General features: G+C 36.8%; 1 protein-coding gene across 1 annotated transcript in view; it reads right to left on the bottom strand.

The window, feature by feature from the left end:
- Positions 1 to 17,131, bottom strand: part of rcan2 (regulator of calcineurin 2) — a 96,124-nt gene extending 78,993 nt beyond the window's left edge. The window contains exons 1-2 of the mRNA XM_088939697.1: positions 16,992 to 17,131; positions 11,570 to 11,787 (exon numbers count right to left, since the gene is read on the bottom strand). Of these exons, the coding sequence (XP_088795823.1) occupies positions 11,570 to 11,785 (216 nt within the window). The 5' untranslated portion in view covers positions 11,786 to 11,787; positions 16,992 to 17,131. The remainder of the gene's footprint in view (positions 1 to 11,569; positions 11,788 to 16,991) is intronic.
- Positions 17,132 to 21,162: the final 4,031 nt, after the last annotated feature.

Raw genomic sequence — 21,162 nt, 5'->3', positions numbered from 1 at the left:
AGGATCATCCCCAAATTTGTTTGAAGTTATAATAGCTGTTACGGGCTTTTGTCAGGTTTTCTTATGCAGAAGGTAATGAAATTCAGTGTTCTTTCCCTTGTTTTGTTTGTACTAAGCCAGGGCAGAGACCAAAAAAAAATAATGTACTGCATCTTGTTTTATAACCTTCGTTTTCCTTTATTCTTCCTCTCCACACAAAACATAGGAAATTCCCCTATCACTTGATCTGACAGCTCAGGCGGAAGGCTGCCTAAGGTAGTTTATGTTAAAGGAACCAGGATGAACAATCCCTGTCTGTGGTCCTCAGAGTACAGGCCTCACACCTTGGGGAAACCCCAGCAGCTACCTCATGTCACACAGGTGGCAGCTCAGCTTTAGCCATTGCGATGCAATGGAAAATAAGATGAAGTTTTGAAGCAGAAGTTCCACTTCACAACACAAGTGGGAATTAGTTGAAAGGCAAATTGTATTTCCAGTGGATTATTTAACACTGATTGGTATCCATGCTAACCACATCCTTGATAATAAGTAGGCTAACTGTAATGCCTGATAGTGTATTGAGGGGGACATTGCTCTGAATCAAATACATGTTTCTAGGCTTCAGGCAATGAAATGCCTTTTACTACACTTTCTTTCATTGTTTGTCTACATTTCTCACTGTTCTTCTATTGCAAAAAAGACATTCAAGATTCATTGCCAAATTAAAATACTGCAATTATTGTTAAAAAGCTATCAATACCTAACATGTCACACAACAACAATAGCTGATCCATTAAAGGTCAATTAGAACAACTAAGATTGTTATGTTAAAATTAAGAACAGAGACTTAATCAATGAATGAAAGTTGGCCATTGACTCATATGACAGAAATGTAATAAACAATTGAATCATGTACTGTCTTATCCAAACAACAGATGTGGAATTACAAGCAAAGAATCAAATATGATATCATTTTTAGTTGTACTTTATTAAGGTAGCTTCCCAACTAAAACTCTTCTGAATAACCTTCACTTGCTGATAAAAAAAGTTTTAAAAATCTAATGAAGTGATAAACATCACATCACTTAGAATTTCCAAGCTGTAAATCTGGTGTTAGATTATCCTGTCCATTTTTATAATCTTAGTGAAGCTGAACATCAGCAGTATTTGTCATCTAAAATATAATATTATAATAAATGTACTGGTAAACAATTAATACAGACAAAAAAAACTCAGGTAATAAAGCTTTGACATTTTTTCCATAACACTGGCCAAATATAAGGGAGTAGTTGAAACTACATTTTAGTATACATTAAAAAAAAGTATGGAGTAAAGATAAATCTCTTTGTCTTCCACTTACTGTTCATTAAAAAAATACTGTTTGGTCATGCTGTATTTTTAGCTTTATATTTTTTGAACAACAAACTATTTTGTAGCAATATCTGTAAATTTAATAGATGTCATGTTACTAGCTATGACTTTCAATAAGTCACAACAAAGACGATGCACAAAATAACATCAGAATGCTCAATAACCCTTTACAAGACTGCATCCTGTAGACAGGTTCCTTTTACAGGAAAGAGGCTGGCAGGTGTCTACTGGTCTCCTTTCTCACAGAGTAAACAATGTGGGCATGATGGAGCCTACAGATTTAGCCACATTGTGATGTAATAGATCCTCTTGAATTCCGTCACAGACAGTCTATCAATGATATTGAGCTGCTCGACAGAATTTGCCTGCCTTTCACAGCCACTAAAATCTACCAAGAATGCAGATTGAAATGTCACCATTCTCTGCACGTCAGCACAAACTTAATTTACCAAAAACTGAAAATGGCATTTAATTGCTTTGTCTTTCTGATTCACTTGAGGACAATGATGCTCATCTGAGAGAGAAATTAAAAGCTGCCATGCATTCATTTATGTTGCTCTTTCACTCTACACAGTTTGTTACAGATCAGATGACCTAGCAGGTAATCTTCTCATTTTAGAATGGCTGTTCATGGAGCTCCTCACTTGCAGTAGGTGGTATAAAAATCCCATGCAGCTCATTGGGTCTCATTTCTTCAGAATGCCTGCTTGTGAATGTCTTCTCATGCGAGATCCGGGTATTAGCAAAAGTTCAAAATCTTATCACAATGTTTTATCACTGGATGCCACATTTTGGAGGTAGACATGCCTACAATACATGTGCTTTCTGCACAAAATTTAAATTGGTTGCAGTAACGAATGATATACTGTAGGACAACAACATTATAATATAACAGGACATGGTGCTATCTTTGATATTTAGTCACAAATGAATTATGTCATAAAATGCACAAAATCTGAGAGAAATGCACAAGAAGGCTGTGTCTCGCTAAGCCTGAGCTATTTAAAACTGAAATTGTCCAAGTTGCTTGACTTAGCTGTGACAGAATGGATGCAACACTCTTTGAATCTGTCTTGGTCTTGAGCCTTTATGTCCAGCTCAAGCACTGCTGACTATCACGAACACAGACTGAGATCCGTGTCAGGTCTTGTAGTAGACCCTATGCGATGCGGTAAAAGCTAGAGAAAACAGGAGGCGTGGTAAAAGGAAACACACAGGGGTTTAATAGTGCACAAAATAATAGTGATAGTCTGTGAGACAGTGAGCGGGGGAGACAAAGAATAGCATCCAAATCCAAACGGGTCCAAATGCAGGTCAGGGCACAGTCCGAGAGTCCATCAGCGAGTGATCCATCCTGGGACGTGACAAGGTTAAAATCCCCTTTTTAACACACGAACAGACAAAACATGGAGGTCCAAGGGTGACGGGGCGAGATCCTCCAGACCCCGGGCTAAGGAAGCGGGAGGTGTCGGGGATGAGGCCTATGCCCTCAGGAGACGGACATAGGGTTTCCTGATGCCAGGCGGGCCTCACGACATCCTTACCCTAATGATGAGCCCCGAGGACTGGAGGAGCTAATCTTTAAATAATACACCTAAGAGGGTACACCTGGGGAACTTAATCACAAGGACAATAATGGGAGCAGTGGAGCGTCCTCTAGGGAGGGATGTCGGGTGTGACACTGAAAGACCTCCTCCACTTGACTTTCACTATTGCTTATCAACCACTGCCAAGGGATTTAGAAATTAAAACGTAGAATTAATCATATTTACAAAATCTCCAGCTATATATATGTATGATAAAAAAATGTAATTAGAATATTTGGTTATTCCTGTGGTTCACTTGTCTTCCATTTCCACAGTAACACCTACGGAGTGGGTGATAAGTGAAGTCAAAAAGAACTCTCCTGACTAAACAACCAATGCCCACTTTGTGTTTAATTGGGATATCATAGGAAGATGAGATGTTCTGCACCTACAAACTGCCAAAAGATGGTGACTCTTTGATATAAAAAAACCCCAAAACAATCAAGAACTTTGTCTGATATCAAACTTTTTCAAAATAAATTAAAGATCCAAGACCAGTAATATACAGTAGCTTTAATAGTCCCATAACTTTACTCAGTTCTATTATTAACCCTGCCGCTCATGGCTTTAAAATTAATTATAGTCAGAGTAGGAGAATAAACAACTTCTCAATTAATGACTTGGAAAATATTGTTTTGGGAGGACAGCTATAACATCCTGTCAGTTAGATCAAAGCACATCTCGCATTAGCAGGCTTTTAAACACATTACAAGGGATAGCTCTTGAGAGTCAAGCTGCTCACTGGAAAGCAAATAGCCCAATGTAAATCCTTGTGTCATTGCTCAGATCATAAAACATGATAACGATCTTTTCATGATAACGAATTTGATAAAGTTACAGAAATTCTTTGAGCAAAGACTCCTCAAATAAGACACTTTCATTCAAATCTGGAGTTAATCTAGGAAGCCTAATGGCCTTAGAACAACCGTTCTGCACTTTGAACTGCTATAAAGTCACGGTTATTTTCTGGCTTTTATTCTGAGAAGCTATCTAATGCATGTCTTTTTTCTTAAAGAGTAAGCTACCCCTAACACCTCCTATTAGACATGCTGACCAGGACGTACAGTACACTATAGACGTGAAGTAAAGAAGGTAAGTGGTGTGAGAATCAGTTCTTCTTTTATTGTTTTGACAGATAATAAACTCTTGAAAATGTCTGACACTTGAATGGCAACCAAAATAGTCAGGATCTATGTAATTAAGTTGTACATTTGGTTTTGGCTTCATGTCCCTTTGGCCTGCTGCTGCTCGGTCACTGGGTTCAATCCACAAATAAAGTTTTCATTGGCAAGCACTCAATTGTATGTACTGTATACTGTTTGCAAAATTCTTAACTTTTACTGACAATAGAAATTAGGCTCAATTTCAGACATTCTGCTCGAACACGAAATTTAATTCAATTTTTCTGGACGTAAAGACTGTATAAATATGGAATGTTTTGTTTTGCTTTTTCATTTTCAGATATCAAGAGACATTTATTTGAAGTTAGGAAAAATGAAACAATCTTAAAAGACCAAAAGCCATATAACATTTTTTGGCATAGAGTATATACAAAATATATACCCATATAAACTGAAATAAATGAGAAAGGAGTCTGTAATATAATTAGGTTGATGGAAATTCAATCTAGTTCTTGTTTAGGAAGGGCAAGCTGTTGTTTTGTGTTTTTTATATTTGTTCCTAAAATGTCAATAGATACAGCATGACTAGACAACTTTTCTTAAAACATGGAAAATAATTTTATTAGCTACTGTATGTGTTCCTTCTGTTTAGAAAATATGCTTGTGTTTTACAAATAATGTAGTAGATTATATGTTTATATTTTATCACTGTGTTATTCCTTCCATCCATTTTGTTTGCTTTTTCTGTCATTCAGTAAGTAAAAAACTTGCCACATTAGATGAAAACAACCCCCAGTAACAGCACTTAATTGGATCTATTTTTCTTTTGCATTGTGCCACAATAACATTTGCCGTTCACACATTTTCTAGAACATTTTCAGCTCTAAATGAGTGTTCATTATTGTGAATGGCCTTTAGGCACAACGTGTACCTGGTACGATGTTTTCAAGATAAAAGTGTATTAAATGTCTGCAGGTCTGAAAGAAAATAAACAAAGAATAAGATGATTCAAGAAGATAAATGCTTAAAAAAACTTCCATGCTGTAAGTATTTGCAAAGTACAGCACACTTTACAGTCTCAGCACAGCACACTTTACAGTGATAATGCAACAAAGATTGTTCTCTGAATTAAATGAAATATGCTCTACTTGAGCTATTATGAAAATAACAGTAAACAATATAGAATTGTCATAAAAGAGGCAAGATGAGGTAGTGTTATCGGTACCAGGAACAGAACAAAGAGATATAAATTCCATTCCGCCCCTTGCAATCACATCATCAGATGAGGTGATGTTGCACACTTCCCCAGACATGCTCGCTAATATTAGACAAGCAAAAACACTATTGTACATATCTAAAAATAGACATGATTCATCATTTAGAGGTTTCAATGAGGTCATGATATCGGAGCTCACTACAATATATTGATTCTGGGTTTATTGTAACTTGAACGGTGCCCTTTACTCTAGTTATTGCATATCGCCTACAATGCAATAGTTTGATGAACTGATGACAAAAAAATTACATACAATTTACATACATACAGAAACACTGAAAATCAGGAGACAAGGAAAAAAAGACAACTTAAGTCCTGGTTTGGAATGCTGCGTGGGTATAAAACAAAATTTCACGTGCCATTGCATGTAACTGCCAGTAAGTGTGTGCTTACTGTTCCAGTTAACTTACATTTGTACTCATGCAGTTCTAAGAACCTACCTTTACAAAAGACTGCTACAAAAACAAAGCCAAATATGAAATTTTACAAGTTCCTATAAATGGATTCCTGTTATTTCTAGTGGAAGTATTCCTGTTTAAATGTGATAAACATTAGAATCTAGAAAACCAAATATGGGCCCCGACAAAATTCAAGCTTTTATCCACACCATAGTCACAAATTTCTGTTTCATATGCATAGACACAAGACAGCCTCTGACAAGAGAAAGCTGCCATGAAGAAACATTTGTCATTCAAATTTGTAATTTGTGATTAGTGAGAGTTGAAATTTTGATTTGATCTGGGCCCTAGATTGCTGCTTTCATTTATTTTTGCCTAAAATGTTTTGAACCGCAAGAGGAAAATATAAATTTGATTTCATGGCTGGTAATTGTCTAGTGACACCAGCACCTGGTCTCACCTTAGAGATATTTCACAGATATGGAGACAATTCAAGTACAAGTCCTTTTCCAAGCCTCTAACACTAAAAGACATTCAATGGGGGACCTGATGAAAAATGACTGCGATCCTCTTCCTTACTTAAAACATTATCATTACCCTACTTATCGTCTGACAGTTCTTAACACATTTCAATGGTACAATGACCGCCAAATGGGAAAATGTTGCATGTCTGAAATAAATGTTCAAAATGTCATGTCCAGTTTTAATTTTCTGATTGTAATTATAGACAACTGATGCAGGCACTGACAATGACGTGTCATGGATAGCAATCGACCAAGGTGTCACAATAAACAATCTAAAATCATTTAAATTTCAGATTTAAGCATTGCTGCTTCACAGTGCTGGGGCCCTGTGTTCAATTATTAATGGGGTGCTATATGCTACGAGTGTGTATGTTCTTCGCATAAAAAACTGGCCCTGGTGTGAGTGTGTGTCTGTGTGTGTCCTGTGATGGACTAGTGTCACATTTAAGGTGTTTCCTGCTTTGTATCATTTGATTGCCAAAATAGGCTCCACAATCCTGTACTGGATAAAGTAGTTATGGAATGTTGGATAAGATAAGAAAGCAAGTGTGTAAAGCAACTACAGTTTAATCCTGACTTGTTAAAAATAATTTAAAAGATCTTGAGCAAAATGTAGTATATTTGATTAAATTGGGAAATGCTCATTTTCTTTTTCTCTTCTGATCCATGTCCTAAATGATGTGCTAATCTTGCAATTAAGTTCAGTTTAAGTGTAATGATCTGATTTAATTAAGAAAACTGCAGAGCAGTGAGCTCAAGATGTACTTGCTTTTGATACTCTAGTCATTTTTCTCTGGGCTCTGAAGTTCTCTTTTTTAAACAACCCTGGAAACAAGTCAAGCTGTTCTCGGGCAAAAAGTAACAAACTCCACACTTACAGGTGCAAGTTCTAGAATCTGCAATGGAAAATGTGTCTGAATCATTTACCTAGGTTGGATTTTATCTAATAGCTCTAGACACTATAGACACTGACTCATTGCAATACTTAATAAAAGGAGGCAGCCTTCCTTATCATTGTCCTTGAAAGAGTTAGATTGCATTGACTGTTGGGTAACAAAAACCTCTCAACCCTATAGTCAGTAACCAGCATGCTGCTGACAGCTTCAAATACTTGCACCCATTCTCGAGATGCCTTGCGTTACAGATCATCAACAGAGGTATTACTATTTCCATGAGGAAAAAAAGCATCAGTAGAAATACTATAATATTATCCATCCATTTTCTAACTGTATCTTGCAATTTAAGATTGTAGGGGAGATGAAGCCCTCTTAGCAAGCAACAGGGTAAGGCACACTCTGGTCAGAACATCATTTCATCCCAGGGCACAGACTTACAGTACTAGTGCTACTTTTCCAGAAACCAATTGACCTACAGTACCAGTTTGTTTCGGCCTGGGGGAGGAAACCAGAAAACCCAAAGGAAATCCACAAAAACATGGAGAGAACATACAAAATCCACAAAGATAATGCCACAGGTCTGGAATTGAACATTGGGCCCCAGCACTGCAAGGCAGCAATGATAACCACTGCGCCACAGTGATGCCCATATGTTATTATAGTAATATTGGGGATTATGAATGACCTGTTGCCAACCACAAAGACATAACAGTGTTCAAAATTATTCATGGTCACCTCACAAATCCTACTGAAATATTTCAAAAAGCAGAATTATTATATTTGCCTAATGATGTTACACCTTATTAACCGTTTCAAAGAAAATCAACAGAACAGAAAACATTTCTCTTAAAAATAGCAATTAATTTGTTAGCAATTAATGCTGCATATACTCAAGGAGCTGCATCCCACTCCTGCATCAGTTCAGTAGTTTGTGTTGTCCATTTAGTCTGTATTATTTCCAGAATATATTCATGCTGGGTGCAGTATTGTTCATGCTAAACCTTCTTACAGAAACATTTTCTTTCCTTCCTTTTTCTTTACCATTTAAGTACATTTCAGTTATTTCCATGACTAAAAACTCACCTACAAGTCATGTTTCTGAGGATACTGCATGAAGGTGGAGCAAAGATAATACTTTTACTATATTTCCAGTCTGTACACCAGGTACTGTATGTATCCACTATTTTTACTGGCTACACATTTTACCACAGACACTAAACAACAGATTCTTATTCCACATATTCTTTTGCTTCCTCTTGGAATTATAAGCATCTGTAATGCCATTATCTGGTGTCGTTTTTGAATTATGGATCTCAACAAAGGTATTCAAGCTGTCCTTAACGTTTCACCTTGTGGAAGAAGTGATTTCAGTCTCCTTAATCCTGGACTAATTAAATGTGGTATTCAAATAAGCAGCAAGATCAGTGCTAGTTAAATGATTAGCCTTAGACTTCTGAATGACCTCTCAGTCTCCCCTAAGTTGTTTAACCATTTGTGCATCATAACTACATTATCTTCAACAATTGCTGATCATGAGCTTCAATCTGTTGGATAAAGTATTAAGTGAATTCTCCCACAGAATAGCACTTTTTGCGCAAAGACTTTTTGGATGTACCGTATGGTCATCACACGTTATCTCTTTTTAAGAGCCAAGGTAACCCCCTAACTTTATACTCCTAAAAGGTGTGCATGATCCAACAGGACATGGCAACACTGTGGACTGGTTAAGTCCGAAATAGTGCTCAAATAGGAGCTATATCAAAAGAAATAAGTTGTATTTGTGAAGACCTAAATTCATTTCATATTCCAATTTCATGTAATAGCCTCAAGAAGGTGAATTTGATTTGAGAGCCCTGTGAGAAGCCATCAGTCAGTGTGCTTTTAGGAACCCACAAATTGGCTATTTGATAAGCTTCCGCTGTGGGGAGTGTCAAACAGCCTGCCTGACTATTCTGACGGAGGCTGCGTGTCTCTCTCTCTCTCACTCTTGTGTAGACTATGGAGAGAGGAGGAAGATTGCTTCTCCCTAGAGATGTGTCAGTGGAGGACCCTCCCATGCCACCGTGAGTGGAATGTGTGTTGGTTTTGGTGTGCTTGTTGATTCGATGCAAATGTGGTGTGTGTTCACCTGACACATGCGGGGGTGTGGCAGGGTGTCTAGCTGGCTCGGAGTGACTGACGTGTAGGCGTGAGTACAATAAGCAGATTGAATACAACCATGGCCCCTAGAATGCTGCCGGCCTGTGAATGTCACGGAGGCCATAATTACAGTGCATACGGCTGGAAGGAGTCCTTGCCCTCCACTGGGGCTCTGGAGAAGAAATCCACAAACCTGTATCCCGCAGAGGTGGCTGTAATTCACTGCAATGTGGCAGGGCTGGACATCAGGTTGCTGTGGGCTGTGCAAACCCCATGAGATTGTGACGGTGTGGTGTGTAGTGTGTTATAACACTGTGATTAGTGCACAAGAGGAAAAAGAAAGAACAGTGTAGTAAGGGATGGGAGAGACCAGAGATTATATTTTCGCTATGGTATAACGGAAAAATATTTCGTATTTTCGTTATACCACGTACCTGCGTATGAGTATAATGACAATAAACTTGAACTAAAGAACAGGCTTGTATCGAGTCCACCTGGTGTGGTGGGCCCTGCTTCTTTTACTAGTTCCCTTAAGACAAAGCTGAACAACACCCGCATTTAGTGACTAATAGAGAAAAACAAACAGCAGGTTTTGAAACCCTTAACCTTGACCTGACTCAGTCCAATTGAAATGCTGAGGGCTGACCTTGAGAAGGCAGTGGAAAAGAAGAGTGCAGCCAACACAAAATTCTCAGTGTATTTAAGACTACACTGACTGCAATAGAAAACCATATACTGTACTACTAAAGCAGCGCAACAGAGTATCCAGAACAGGTGAAGGGGTGGTACCCAAAAAAGGGAAGACAATGATAGTGATAAAAGACTGGGGCAAATGACAGTATCTTGTGCTGCCTTTTCTTTCAGACCAATATTTTTGTGTGTGTTCATCAATAGGTTGTTGATTTTTCATGTCTTTATTGTTTGGGATTTTTATCGGCAGGTCCAAAATTATGACCATCCAATGTATATAATAGAATAAAAAAAAATATAAAGGATGTGGTAATATCATATACTCGTATTATTACATCTGTATTTACCTTAAAATAAAGGGTAAAATACAATACAAGACTTTGCTATGTGAGCAACGGGAAGAAGCTGGTATATAGTACAAAATCTGTAACCCTAATGCTCTCCAATCCAGCTCATTTCATACGTAGAATGGCACTGGAATTTTCTCATAGAAAGTGGAGGCTGAAAATAGAGTTTGTCGCATGATTCATCTGGTGAATGGGGAGATAACTGTCATTTAGGAACTGAAAAGAATCTCATGTAATTGCCATCGAGGTTTTCATATAATCTGAATATAAGTAGGAACTTGGCATTTTCCAACCATGTCAGTACTAAAATCACTAAAGTCAGTACAAAATATCATAACAGTAGCTACAGTACCTGTCAATGGGTAGAAGCAACAAATCTATCTGAGAACACACCTACTGCATGACAGTGACTGAAGTCTCACACTGAAAGACTGAAAACTCTTCACTAGTAGCAACATTGCATAGAAGATAACAGATATCCCATCTTTGACCAATGAAGAACCTCCTTGATCTGTTCTCTATGTGAACTTATCCAAATTTTACACATTATAATTAATCTATTTTGCACCAACCCACCACTCAAACATTTCCTAATTGCAGATACAGTACCAAAGCACAGGTGAAAGCTTTTTTTTTCCTGCTTGGATGTATTTGCGTGACTACAATTTCCGAAGACAAGAAAGACTGGAGTTTTGAACAAAAGTTCAGGAAGCGGTCAGACCCTATCCTCACCCTCTTCCACTGATTCCCACAGCACTTCACACCCCAGCTCCCAGGCTCATCAATCCGTGGGTTGTGAAAGCCTTGTCCTTACAGTTGTTCCCGGAGCCAGGCAGGTAAAACCTACAGTATGCAGTACATCACCATATTTCAAATTGCATATTTGTTCTTCTTTTCAATTTAATTAGGATAGAGCTGAAAAACTGAATTGACATTTGGCGCATTCTTCCTCCTTGAAGGTTTATAAGAGGTGTGTTGTGGTGGATTGCAGGCTGTGGACTATGGATGTGCAGACAAAATTCAAAATGGAAATCAGTCGATACAATGTGAGAAAATACATAGATATATTTTAAATTTACCTTGAAGTCAACATTTGTTTTTATTGCCAGTGTCTGATTTCAGGAACATTCTGTACAGAAGCAGCCTACAGTCAGACATTTCTCGGTATTCAGGCAATTTTTCTGTATTGCACCAGATTATTATACAGTAGATGCACTGAAAACAGCAAGTGGTTGACCTTACCTTCCCAACTTTATCCTCAAAAACAGACTGGTGCACATTGCATGCAAACAGTGAGGTGGGCAGGTCATTGAAGTCTGTGATGTAATGGAAGTGGGCTTCTAGCAAATGATCTCCAGCTGGGTTTTGCAGAACAAAGAGATCTTCTCCATCTAGAAGACCAAAGTATTGGTAAAGCGTGATGTCTCTCATCCCGGGGAATAAAGGCTCTCCTTTCATTCCTGAAAGCAGAGAGAAAAAACGCATTTCAGGCTTTTTAATGGGCATCTTTCATTTCTGCACTATAACATTAACCAGTTTACATTTGTTTTACAAAGGGATGCAGACACTGGACACAGAGGTTCAAGGCAGGACAATCTTAAATAAAGCTGTATCCAACCAGCACACCTGTGTCACCTTACATTATGCAGGCACCTTCTATGCCTACAGGAGTAAAGAGGCAATGGTGCCCCTATTCACTGCAAAGTTTGATGACACTGCATTCTCCAGACATGTCTAAGATTGACTCGTCTGTCATCTAAATCCGATTGATGACAATTCCAGTCTGGGGTCCTGAAAGATGAGATGTGTACTGTGAGAATGGAATTATATAAGTGTTAACACCCAGCTGTATAAAATGATTTATAACAAAGAGAAACTTCTGACCTGACATTAATACAGATTAAAATGCAGATCGCTCTCTTACAGAGAGGATGGTGCAGAATTACAGGAGTCACATAAAAGAGAAAGAAACTACATTTTACAGCTAAATTCTTCTGGTTTCCCTTAGGAAGCTGCTTAGAAGCAGGAAAAAGCTTTGTTGTTGCTGAGTTATTTTTTAACAGAAATAAAATAAAAAAGGAATGACCTGCCTTTTTGAAACAGAAAATGTCACATCTACAGAAATGACCTTTTACGTGCCAGCAGTTAAACACAACACAATGATCTCAAAAGTTAGAAGATGTACAGTTGCAGACACCATCAACGAAAAGAGCTTGATTCTAACATATTCATATTAACGGTTTATAAAGTCTGTCAGCTGCATTTTAACAGATTTAATCAATAATGTCCACTTATAATGTAAATAAGATGGATAGCTTGCATTGAAAAGGAGCAGTGAAAATTGAAAATAACTTTTTGTGGTACTCATTTAAATGTGTATACCGTATACTAGTACAATGGAATGGTTAAGAGAGCTACAGTGTTAATTTGCAGGTAAAGCAGCTCAATCTTTAACAAGGGTCTACAGATTACACACTAATTGTAATATATATTTTCCGAAAAGTCAGCAAATTAAATATTTGCATCAGAGAGGATAGATTAGCAAAGAGGATATATCATATTTATGTTTTCCCTCATTTTTCAAATAGACATTATTCTTTCCTTTGTTACATATTATGATTCCATATTAGTGCTAACAGAAGTCAACAGTACTGAAATAAGATTTACCCCTTTCAATTCATGCATATTAAGGCAAATATATATCATACGATGTATTAGATCATTAATGCAGCAAAAGTATTTGATGATGGGCTTTAAGCAAAAGTAAAACTGCTTTACCCATTGGACAAACACTAATGCATCATTCCACACAAGAATTTCAAGCACATTGTCCCATTGCATCAGTGATCTGTCATGACATACTTGAACTGTGAGCAGGACATCATTGTCACTGCCATCATGCATGCTGTCACAATGCTATTTTAAGATCAATACTCCACCATTGGTATACACAAGCTGCTAAAGATAGACTGCTAGGCAGACTGGACAATATTGCTCTGAACGTCTGTAAATATAGACTGAGGACTACTGAAAAGGCACAAAAACACCAAGCATTTCACAAACTGATTTGCATTTGTTTTTGTTCATGGCAAACAATGCACTGATTCATCAAATTCAGAATGTTGCGAAATTAGGCAGGCGACATGTTGAAAAGTGCATGAAAGTCCTCCTTCTCCAAAACAATGACCAAGCAGGCTAAAAGTCAGGACGTATTTCAGGAAAAAACCAAATGAACTCAGAAATCAATTGTTCCAAGAATGAGATTAGCCAAATTGCCTAAAGCAACTAAAGTGTAATATGTATTTAATTCAAATCCAGTCTGCAAGTATTAGTTCAATAAATATGGGAAAAATAACAGAAAAATGTTTAGACCAGTGGCAGCCCTGGATTGAAGGGACTGGTAACAATAGCCCAGTAGAGGAAAAATGTGACTAAAAGAACCTACCATCAAAACTGTTGCTTTACATTTTTGAACACCAACAGAATGTGTAATCCTAAAACATACAGTACTAATCACCAGCAGGGATTAATTTAGGATCTTTTTAAAATGGTCTTGGTCAGACAAAAATTTGAAATGCAAGCTTGTTGTTCCACTTCTAGCAAACTATTTATGTGAAAGATGAGTAAAATTGCTTTAGAACATTTCCTTTAAATTGCATAGAACAAAAGCATTCTTTTTCACTGCGAGAGCAAAATTTTAAAATAACTGTACATTCATACAATGCAATGTGTACGTGATAGCAACTGTCTCACCATCCCATGTTTAATACCAGGCTGGAGCACATTCTGTGTGGAGTCTGCATGTCTGTGCATGTTTTTTTCAGGCATTCCAGTTTCCTTCAACCTTGGCTAAATTGATTTGGTATCTCTAAATTGTAAAACAGCAAAACATGTGCAATGAGTTAGTGTTCCTGTCCAGGGCTAAGTTCCTGTCTTATTCCCTGTGCTTCCAACATTCAGCTATCTGAGGATGGATAGATACAGTACATTACATTTGACTAGGAGTCTGTTTATTTCAAATCAGCTTGTGAAAACAGTAAGAAAACTGAACTCTGAGAAATAACATTAGCAGTTAAAATCCATCAATAAAGATCAGAAACTGAATGAGATCCAACATTTCTATGTTTTAATTTCTATGTATACAGTTGTGTTTTTGAAATGTCATCACATCACAGGTTCTATAAAGAATGTTTAGATGTGTCGAATAAGTCTGTAACAATAAATACATTAATTAAAAAGTACTAAATTATATTTTGTTCGGCCATAAGTGGTTTTTGGTAAAGATAATGTGTGATAATACAAAATTAGCCAAAGAATTCCCATAACTTTCATCCAAATTTAGCTCTTATTTCAGATTTAAAATGCAAATGTTTATTAAATGCCAAACAAGCATAAATGATTAATGGCTAAACAAATATATTGCTTCTGTTTAACTTAATTTGTAAACTTATTTCCACAAAGACATGTGACTAGATAAGGACAAAACCATATAATATTATTATTATTATATTCTGCACACTATGAGAGTGAAATCTAACAGAATTCAGACAATTAATTTCTTCATATATTCCACCAAATATAGATGCATTAAATAAAGCATTCAATTGCTATTAAACAGCTTTCAAAATCTGAACAGGAATAACACTGAGAAAATCCACATTATTCATTACTCTACAGGCATCAAAGGTGCAGCCCTGAAAACCTTCGTGCCAAGGCAATCTCTTTATCATGTTATCTCAGCTGCATGCCACTATTGACATGTAAGATGTTGGCTAAAAATAGTTCTCTGAGTTCACTACTGAGTTGCATGGGCTACACACAGAACCCAGTTCCCATGTTAAAAATTATATTCTGATCATGAAACACCCAGAAAGTTAAATAGGGCTCTTTATAAGAGGAAACACAGCACTAAACATTTGGTAACACTTTATTTTAAGGGATGCAAAGCATGCTTTATAATCCATTAAATTACCTTTTGGTTACAATGACAAAACCCATGGAATTTATTATTAGTTCAGTAGTCCAGTCAAATTCTAATTAAAGCAATGAGATGACAAATATTATGGGATAGAGTACTTAATAGTTTACTGTTTAGCTTTAACATGCCTGGCTGAGAAAATGACAACCATGGTCATAAAGTCGGGGATGCTAAAAAGACTCTCTCTTGCGAGGAATGAATCAAGGAGGCTGCTACAAGGGTGAAGATGGTGTGGAGGGAAGGGTGCTGGAATTGATCCGTGTGAAGGGGCTCAGCAGACAAGTATTTTATACAGAAGAGAGTGGAATATTACTGTGTGACCTCCTCCAAAACATCTGTTTAACAACTCCATTAATGGTTGTGCATTTCCAAGTTCTACACCAGGATTAACAGCCAGGTTTTCCATTGGAAAATTCAAGGTGTACTGTACGTATCCATTGTAAACTACTGCGGAAATAGCATGAATGCACTTGCTGGGCACTGCCCATCTTCCCTGACTAAAAAGCTGAGTAGATCAGATTAACTAACATGACCTTGTATGGTTTTGGGCATCAGAAACCAGGACCTATACAAAAGCCCGCAGCTCAGACATTAACACATGCACAGATATTTCACTGGTGACATGAGGGTAACAGGTTCCCAGTGCCTCTCTGAAATGTTTGGTTATCAAGGAATGTAAAGATACATTTTTTTTCTTATTTTAAGGAAAAAAGGATTTCTGTCATCCTGCTAATTAATCAAACGACAAGAGAAGCATTCTGTAAGTAAATAAAATAATATTACTCCATAAAATGTTTAATTAGTCCTTTCGTGACTGAAATCGTACAAATTTCACACAACTGTCCAGACGGGAAAACAAGTCTATAATCATTAGACCTTTGGTAAAGTTTCAAATGCTTAGAAAACTACAACAGAGCAGAACAATATGATGAAAGAAAATGATACTTTGGAGTGCATGTTTATAACCTGTTGTATGAGTAAAACAGTTGGATAGTCCCATTTTATTTCATATAATGCTCATATCCCTAAGGAGTTCCAAATCATGCACTTGTACCGTATGTACCTCGCATAAAACCAAATTCATCAAGGATGATCAAGGTGTTTGCCACCCTAAAGACACAATACCACATTTCCTTTTTGCACGTCATCAACTTCCTTAAACCTGTCGCTACTTTTACAATTTTTGAGTTTCTTGTTATGCAGTTTGGATGCAAATATGAGACTAGGATTAGGTTGGAAATAAAAAAAAACTCACACTCACGGATTTGCCTTCATTCTGTACAGAGCACAGTGTGGGGCCAGAAACATTTTTTTTTTAAATTTATATCCACCGATAAAAAACATTTCAATCTATTAACCATGAGTCTTAATCATTTGTATCAACATACAACAAGAGGCAATAAAAACGTAGATTACCTACTTCTTTATGGAGCTAATAATTTGTAACGTATAAGCACCTGTACAGTATATGCAGCGCCACACTAATATTGAGAAGGTGGTCATGTTCACAAAAAAAACTTAAATATCCCGAGAGTTTTTTTTAGAAAAACTGAATTGTAGATACGAAAACTGCATTTATTTAAAGGCTGTACTTTGAATGCAGAAAAAAATGCGACTTGCGCAAACACGGTATCTATTATTATTATTATTATTATTATTATTAAGATAGCACACGCACTAGGTTACCTGTCAGAGTACAGGATGCAGCTTTCCGATGCCCACTTTCAGCTCTTGCTATGCCTCCTTCCCGTCTTTGCGATTCAACCTTGTATTCCAGCTGCGAGCCGCTAATCTCCTGACGTCTGTGCAACAGACAATTTGACTCACCAATGACTGCCTGGAGCCCTTCACTTCATGTTTGCGTTACCCAGTAATGAAATACAGTTGTGTCCACAGGGGGCATTCTTTGACCAATACGACAAGCGGTGGGGCTTCTAAAAAAAGCTGCGAATAAAAGGTACTTCAAGCAACCTCGTCTCCGTATGTTACACTGTACATACAGCTGCAAAGGCACAAAGTATTCCCGCAGATTGCAGTTAATCTGATGAAAGGGAACGTAGAAGTTAATTAAACAAATTGAGATGTCCTTTTCGGCGTTTAGAACCAAGCATGTTATACACATGTATGAATTAACATTTTATATAACAACTTGTTGTATGTACTGTAGGTCTGTGCTATGTATCACGGACGGGTATGCTATGGCTGAAAATATAAATTATGAAATAATATACCTTAAAATAATGTTTTTTTTATTTGTAATAATAAATTTGTATTTTTTCTTGATGATGCAGTTAACATGGCATTTAATATTAATTCATCAGACCTGGCCCAAGTCCTTAACATATTTAACTGGCCCTTTAATACAGGCTACCTCTTAAGTGTTAAATTTGGCTTAGTTCAAAAGGTTGTGACCCAAACACAGTAACCTCTGTATTTCCATTTACTTATTAAGGGCAGTCAGATTTTTAAGTGTGCTGTGTGCAACTCTTGAAGTCTTGAATCCACATTTACAGTAGCTACTGATAGATGCAGTCCATTCAGGTTTTTAAGTTGTTTTAAAGATGTTCTATGAAAAACAGTCATTACTAAACATCTTGTTATAATCACTGTTATGTGATTATATGCAGTGTAGGGAATCTTAATTATAGTATCTTTGTCATCATAGTAATACTGTAGAAAAACATTTACAGACTGAAACTTTGTTTCCACTGAATTCACAATACTGGATCTTGGTTATCTAAACAAAGAGGGGGGTGGGGGAATGGTGATGATAAGTTCATGTAAAATTAAACTTTCCTTCTTTGGAGGAGAGTGCTGTATTCTGTTGAAGGTACTTAGATTGGATTGGACTTGCCAGGTGTCAAGATACTATATCTACATACTAAAAATGCATTTGGTAAACAAATCATCTTTGAGACTCTATATAGACAATAACTATATTTTTGCTCTAATTCTACAAAAAGATCAATTCTCCAGGAAATGAAAATGGTGAGAGAAAATGGGTAAAATATGAATGATGAATTCTTTCAACAGCTAGATACTTAGTAAGTTCTAAGTATGGTTGCTTATTTTTGATGTAATAGCCACATTGACCCTGGCAGTTTGAAACCAAAAGACTGAAGAGAAATTGAGAATTTCTCAGTTAATGGAACTACTTAAATCTCATGCTCTGCATCTTAAATTCAGTTACAGAAGTTGTAAGATTGTACACTATAAACACAGATCTGGAAATTGAAATATATACTGTACAGACAGTATGTATTGAATGAGAATTGTCAGTCTTTTTACCAACAAAGTCTTTACAATTTTTAAAATGGAGGTATTGATATACTGTACTGTATGTATATATATTTCATTTATAAAAACAATCACTGTCTGTTTCCTAAATCATAAAGATTTTAGTTCTTCCAGATGTATTTTTTGTTGTGGAATTGCTGCTTTATGAAGATTAAAGGCCTTGTATTTTACAAATATACAGTATGTTTTCCTTAAAATAGAAACTGTGTTAAAACCACATTTAGTTACAGGATTTCGAAGTATCTTCTGCATTAAACTACACGCAACCCATATTACACCATTCTACAGAAGCTACAAATCGTGCAAAGTTTGAAGAGCACTGTTATGTGCATGACTTTGCATATGTGATGTTACAGATGTTTCACAATTTTGTGAAAATCCTGGCTTTGCATTCTCACTGTAAGGTACGCATAAGTGGCAGAATCTGAATCAATGTAAAAAAGGGGCTGATTGTTTTTCATGTTGAAGCAGAAGATGTTTCTCTTATGCAATTTTAATCTTTTAAATGAAAAATTAAACAGGTGTGCCATCTTTCACAAATCTGATTTTGTTTTAATTCCAACCCAAAAGACTGCATGATTAAGACTAATCTGATGAAAAAGAAAGACATATAAGTTGATACATTAAAATGGAAATGGCATGACAGAAAATCTTCTTAGTAGGAGTAATGTTGCTTTGGATTAAAACATCAATTGCTATCCTGCATCAATAAAGTAGGAGAACTCAAATGCAACTAAAAAAAATTCAGTCAATGCTGTGTTTTTTAATGGCCTTTTAGTTTTAACAAATACTTCCAAATACTTTACAAAGAGTGGTATTTCAATAAGCCAGAGAAAACACAGTTCAGGGCTTGAGACAGGATAATCAGCACAAGCTCTAGATCAGCTACTTTCAGAAAACTTCAGATATAATACAAAGCACATAAAAAAATGTTATTATTGCAGACTTGAGGAGGATGTTTTGAATATGACTACAATTATGTCCACTAACAGAGTAATTATGTTTTTACACATCCTAAACATTCTGCACAATCAGCAATTCTAACAATCATCTGATATGTGTCCATGTGTTAATTTTGCAAATCACACTAATTATACTTTTATTCTAAATGTTAAAATAAACGCAGTTCTCTTCAGTGTCTACAGCACCAGTGTGAGTCTCAATGGCTACAGTGTTATTTTGAGTCTCACTGTATCTACAGAATCATTGTGAGTCTCACAGTGCCTATATTATCAGTGTCTCAGAGCACTTACAGCATCAATGTGAGTCTCACAGTGCCTACAGCATCAGTCTCACGGTGCCTACAGCACCATTGTGAGTCTCACAGTGCCTACAGCATCAGTGTGAGTTTTACAGTGCCTACAGCATCAGTGTCTCACACTGCTTACAACATCAGTGTGAGGATCACTACAGCATCAGTAGACACACCAGTATCAGCATCAGTAGTGACTACAGCATCAGTATGAGTCCCACAGTGTCTACACCATCAGTATGGGTTTCATGGTGTCTACAGCATCAGTGTGAAAATTTCAGTATCTACTGTACACATAAGTGTGAGTCTCAGTTACTACAGCATCAGCATGAGTCTCTCTGTGTCTGTAGCATCAGTGTGAGAATCTCAGCAGGGTTCCAGTAGGAGAGCAATGCCATTTTTGCTGACAAGATTACATTTGCCAGGCAAGCTTCAACCTACAGTATACAGCACTCAAGTAGCTAACTCGACGTACCAGTGATGTGCAACTCTGTCTGTTGACTCTGTACAGCTCTAATAAATTCCCTTTACAGTTCAGTGTGTGTTTGACAACTGTTTAATTCTTCTTTAAATATTAATATCATCTAACCATGGTCAGACTTTCCAAAGAACACCACTTAAAGAACAGTAAAAGCATTTTCAGATTATCCAAGTCACTCTAAAAACTGAGACATGATTTAGCACAAATCCAGACTTTTCTGAGACCCCATGTGCCTTGGATTATGTCCACTTTCATTCACTAGACTTACAGTATTTTCTTCTTATTCTCACTCTGCAGCTTTACTCTGTCTATTCTTTGTTAATCTTTGTCATGCTTTACTGCCCTACAACCTAACATGGACATCAGCAGCGGTGGAAAATCCAAGAGCATGTTCCATCAGATCTCATCAATAAAAAAACTGTATTACTTATCAGGGTCACTATAGTTGGAATGCAAGTAGCATTAGGTTAAAAGGCAGACATTTTCTTTCTTTCTTTGCTTTTCTTAGCCATTCTAACAGTGTTAAACAGGTCATAGATGAAAGATATATGACTTACATACAGTACATGCATGACTTACTCAGGCAAAGGTCACAACTTATACTGTATATGACTTACTCAACGTGTAAAAACATTTACGTACGTATCTATATTTTGTCAGCAGAAATACTAATTCCAGGATGGCTAAGGGTTAACATTTTCTCTGTTCTTCTCGTGGCTATCAACAGCACAGCAGCACACCAGTCTTCCTCATGCTGCACAATGCAGGTGCCTTTCAGCTGCTGTACTTTACACACAAATAGTGTACTGTGTGATTAAAGTGCAAAG

Source organism: Atractosteus spatula, chromosome 2, assembly GCF_055471065.1.
Source record: "Atractosteus spatula isolate fAtrSpa1 chromosome 2, fAtrSpa1.hap1, whole genome shotgun sequence".
In the NCBI taxonomy this organism is placed as follows: Eukaryota; Metazoa; Chordata; class Actinopteri; order Semionotiformes; family Lepisosteidae; genus Atractosteus; species Atractosteus spatula.
Note: the sequence above shows the minus strand (reverse complement) of the source record. Positions and strands in the feature narration are given on the sequence as shown.